The sequence below is a fragment of the Lithobates pipiens genome, unplaced genomic scaffold, assembly GCF_037356315.1.
Source record: "Lithobates pipiens isolate NorthernLeopardFrog02 unplaced genomic scaffold, aLitPip1_a1.2 Scaffold_16, whole genome shotgun sequence".
NCBI classification, from domain to species: Eukaryota; Metazoa; Chordata; class Amphibia; order Anura; family Ranidae; genus Lithobates; species Lithobates pipiens.
In genome coordinates, this window is record NW_027507748.1 from 645607169 (window position 1) to 645612168 (window position 5000).

The 5000-nt window shown below is 43.1% G+C and overlaps 1 protein-coding gene across 2 annotated transcripts in view; it reads right to left on the reverse strand.

Annotated features, from left to right (window-relative positions):
- LOC143984049 (solute carrier family 35 member F2-like) overlaps positions 1–5000 on the reverse strand; it is a 61388-nt gene that overhangs the window by 11359 nt on the left and 45029 nt on the right. For both annotated transcript variants that reach the window (XM_077484332.1, XM_077484331.1), the window contains exon 6: positions 567–619. In XM_077484332.1, coding sequence (XP_077340458.1) covers positions 567–619 — 53 coding nt within the window. The remainder of the gene's footprint in view (positions 1–566; positions 620–5000) is intronic.

Sequence of the window (5000 nt, forward strand, 5' to 3'; positions counted from 1 at the left end):
GAGCGAGAGAGACAGAAAAACTTTACAGACATCTCTATACCCATGGAGAAGGAAGGAGGAGAACCCGACATACTTCCTTTTACCTATAGAAAGAGGAACCCCGCCAACATCCTTTAGCCCATGGAGGCTGGGGATAAACATGGCAAATATCCCTATGCAAGGAAGATTGAGAAAATGTAATGGGAGACCTTGTCAACATCCCTGTACCCATGGAGGGGGGAGAAGCCTGCATAGAACCCTATACTTATGGAGGAGGGGAACCCAGCTGGTATCCCTGTGCCTATAGAACCCTGTAAACATGAAGGCAGACATCCCTGCACCCCCCTATCAGTCATAAAAACAATATGAATTGATCTATAAATATCCCCCCCCATTCTACAATTCTACAATCCAACTGACTGGCTGCATCATGCACATGATCAGACATCAGCACATTAAATGCTTTAGAAATGCATTCTTCTAAACCCGAATAACCTCATTATATGCTGAAACCAAGGGATGAGTGTAGTTGTGGAGTATTCTATGCTCTAATCTTTCCATGATAGTGAATACATATAGTTACATACCCACTTGCCAAGTCCACGTGATGTTGCCAATTGCATGGTATTCAACAATCATGCTGAAGATAAAAAACAAAAAGTGTGAAAATAAACAAACAGTGGTACTGAATAAACAAGTGCATACACCAACAGAAAGTACAAGAGAGTTAGTAGAATTGTGTATGGGGTGATGCATTACTGGAGAAGCAGAAGACTGTAGGGAACGTAGATAGCTTGATTGAGGTTGACAAGTTTATGGCTATTAGTTTTTAAACTATAAATGTATTTAGAGTGCATTCTCCAAGCTTGCAGATCTGAACTAACCTTCCCAGGATCATACCCTCTATAGCTTTCTGGTGCATTTTGCATTTGCTGCCACTAATCTGCCATTTCACTTTTGCCTGGACCAGAATCAGCTGCAGACACTTTCTTCTGCAGATTGCTTTCTTTTTTTAGCATCTTGAAATATTACTTCCAGAAACTAAACTAGGCATGAAGCACTAAAGCGTCAGCAAGCATCTTAAAGACCTTGCCAGATCATTCCTGGTCCCATAGAAGGCAAAACCTTTATCTATGACCTAAAGAATGTACAAACTACCTACAATTTCGGTTTCTGTATCACCTTCAATACAAAGCATATACTCTATTTAAAGTGTTAGTTCACCTTTACAGAAAAAACGTGAACTAAAACCAGACATCTCCTCACCCCCCCCCCCCCCCCCCCCAGTCCCTGCTGTACTTCCCTCTAGGTTGCCAAGCTGTCAGCACCCCCACAGTTCACAGTGACGGCGTTGCCCAATCGGAAGCAATCTGATCCATCCCAGAAAAGCAGACTGAGAACAGAGGGTGGATTTCAAAACACCGGACCACCAAAGCAGCTGCGGGTTGAAGACGCCAGAGGTAAGTACAGCGGGGACCAGGTGTGTGGGGAGGATGTCCAGTGTTCAATTCACCTTTACATTTTTTTCTGTAAAAGGTGAACTAACCCTTTAAAGTAGATCGAAACCCTAGCTGGATGATGTTAAGTTTGCTAACGCACTGGGCATCATAGGCAATTTCTGTGTGCCACTGCTTGCCTACATGCACCCACTCCTGCTTGGTCTGGCTTTCTAATGATGATCAGGGTGAACCAGGGCCCTAAAATGTGTGTCAAAGGGGCTGCTTGTAGTCTCCACCAGGGGCACATGTGACAGGGCTAAATGCAGGAGCACAACTGGAAAACAGTTGTCACTCCATATCAGGAAGTGCCAGAACAAAGATCTTTGCAGGACCACAGGGTGATATTTTGAAGGAGTTGGAGTAGAATGTATGGAAACTAGCTTTCCATATCATTGGGAACCTCACTCAAATATTTTGGCATTAATATCACCCCCTACAGAAGAAAACATTTTATGAATTGAACTTTTTGCCCATGCTGAACTCTGATTAGTCATATGCAGACTAGGGCCAGGGGAAACTCTCCTGGATAGGGTGGATGGAGATAGATAGATATCTATATCAAAACTCCTGGGGGTTTTTTCCCCGCTCACTAAGGTCTAGCCTACTACGGCATCTCTGGCCGAATTCCCCAGCCAGGCTTAACCATGACTTTCTAGTAAAGAGCAAAACAGGGAAAAGCAGGCTTACTGCATATGGAATTTTACTACGTAGCATCCCCATTTACTAGAATAGTGGACTTGCTTTAATAGCAAATCAAAACAGTGGGTAACGACTGAGCAACAAATAATACCTGTCCCCTTGACCTCTCTTCCATGGATTACGCCTAAATTTCGATCTCCTACAGAAAACAAAACATTCTCACCTCTGAGGCTACTTTCACACTGGGGCGCTGGGGGTAAAGTGCTGCTATCATTTTAAATTTAAAGGTGTATCAACAACAGAGTGGTGCTGTGGATACAGTATATAGTAGACATGCCACGTCCCGATATTTAAATTTACTAAAAGGAGAGAACAACTACTGTTGACTTTGATGGACTTTTTAGGCATAGACATACAAGGAAATTATAAATTCAAACAATATTTATTTCTAAAAACGACAAAACATCCCTTATTGTATCTCAGAGCATCACGATTACACTGTCTACTATATCACAATTAAACAAATGATTCACACATCCCCATTTTATATAGTATAGGGATAAAATACAATAGAATCACAGAAATCCTTTGCAGAAAAAGTGTATCATGTATATAAAGATGAGGGTGGTAGTATGGACCTCAAAAAACATACAGGTAAAGGACAAAAAAGAGGGAGTAATTTTCGAGTCTCCTGTCCTTTACCTGTACGTTTTTTGAGGTTCATACTACCACCCTAATCTTGATATAGACAAGCCTTGTCTTAGCTATGAAGAATGTGAGTAATTATGGTATTTATTATCTATACCTCTTTTTTTTTTTTATTTATTTTTTTTTTTTACACACAATATAAGTAATCTTCCTCCCTTCCTTAATGCTTTAACCTCTCATTATTATTGTTTGAAGTTATCACACTCGCTCCCATGATCCCCCAGTTATTCGTTAGTCCTACGTTCCTTTTCCCACAAATCTCCCCCCCCCTCTCTTTTTTTTTCCCCCCCGGGAGCAATATTTATCTTCCATATTTTTTCTTCCTACTTTTCTCCCCCCCCCCCCCTTTTTTTGTTGTTGTGGGGGGTTTTGTGTCCTTTTGTAATTATCACAAGATTGTGATTTTTATGTGATTATTTGACATTGTAAAATCTTGTTTATTTGTTATATTTTAGAAAATCGTCATAAGCTCCTGATGAAGTGTTTCATAGAACACGCAACATGTACAGCACCTCCGAGCTGAACCATCTATGATGCACTGTTTCTGCAAAGGATTTCTGTGATTCTATTGTATTTTATCCCTATACTATATAAAATGGGAATGTATGAATCATTTGTTTAATTGTGATATAGTAGACAGTGTAATCGTCATGCTCTGAGATACAATAACGGATGTTTTGTCGTTTTTAGAAATAAACATTGTTTGAATTTATAAATTTCCTTGTATGTCTATGCCTAAAAAGTCCAAAGTCAACAGTAGTTGTTCTCTTTTAGTAAAGTGCTGCTATATTTAGCTTTACCACATTTTGGGAGGTTTTCGGACGCTAGTGTGGCGCTTTTAACCCTGCTAGCGGCCGAAAAAAGGGTTAAAAGTGCCACAATGCCAGCGAAGCTGCCCATTCATTTCAATGGGTGGTAGCTCTTTAGGAGCGGTGTATACATCGCTCCTACAGCACTGCAAAGATGTGGCTTGCAAGACTTTTTTGGTGTCCTTCCAGCGCACCAAGTACTTTCACACTGGCGGAGAGGCACTTTACAGGCACTATGCAGGCGCTATTTTTAGCCCTATGGTGCCTGTAAAGCGCCGCAGTGTGAAAGCAGCCTGACACTATCACTATTAAAAGTTTAGGATTCAACTATTCGAAAGCTGGATATTTCTTCAACCCCTGGTCCACTCACTCCAATTATGGGCAATCCAAAATTCCTGCTGAGTCCATTGTTGACCAGGTTCCTACGATGGACAACTATGGCCCCTTCACCGATTAAACAAGCGCTTACAACCAAGGAACTATTCGGGTCGTTTTTTTTTATTTTTTTTGAAAGCCTGTGGCGTGCAAAACACACTCCAAAAAACTTCACCCGGTGCATAAAAAATGTGCACACATATAAAGAGTGACACAAAAAAGTGCAGACGGGTACACAAGTCCTCTAAAATCAGAGGACCTTGTCCTGAATCCCCCGGGGTGTTAGGCTCCTGACAGGGACAAGGACACTTAAAACTTGGTCTTCCTGGCCGAAACCAGTCAGACCCCGTTCTTTGGAAGGTCTGCCGAGACAGACCCACCCAAATACTAGGTGAGGCTCCCCCGAAGGGAGACCCCAACCCTAAGGAAGAGGGCGAACTAAGCCAGAAGGCCATGTCCACCCCCTCCCCAGACTTTCAGGACAGGCCCTAGAACCTGTGACCCTACTCATCACAGCAAACGTGCAAAGTGATAAAACAAGACGTGACAAAACACACACTGAAAATAAACAAAAAGTGGGGAAGGGATAGTGGAGAGGAGAATGAAAAGATGGTCGTTGTGTGAAACAACGACCAGGCCCTCCGGCCAGGAATAAAAAAATTCCTCTGGTCCCAGCCAAAAGGCCCGGCCCAAGAGGCAGGTGCTAAAAAAGCGTGTTATGGTGCAGTGACCTTGGTGCCCAAAATCAAAGTGACCCTCACTCACAGTGATTCTTAGGCACCCCTGGATTGCCACTCCAGGGGCACATACTCCATAGGCTTTCAAGACCGCCCTGACCCACGGTCCAGACCACAGCAGCCCCCACCCCAGACAGGAAGGCATGAAGATCGGGGAGCTTGGCGAGAGCCCTTAACCATCAGGCTCCACCGTCGCTCCCATCACTCCTTCCTAATTACATTCGGGAAGTACTAACCGCTCCCCCCCCCCAGCG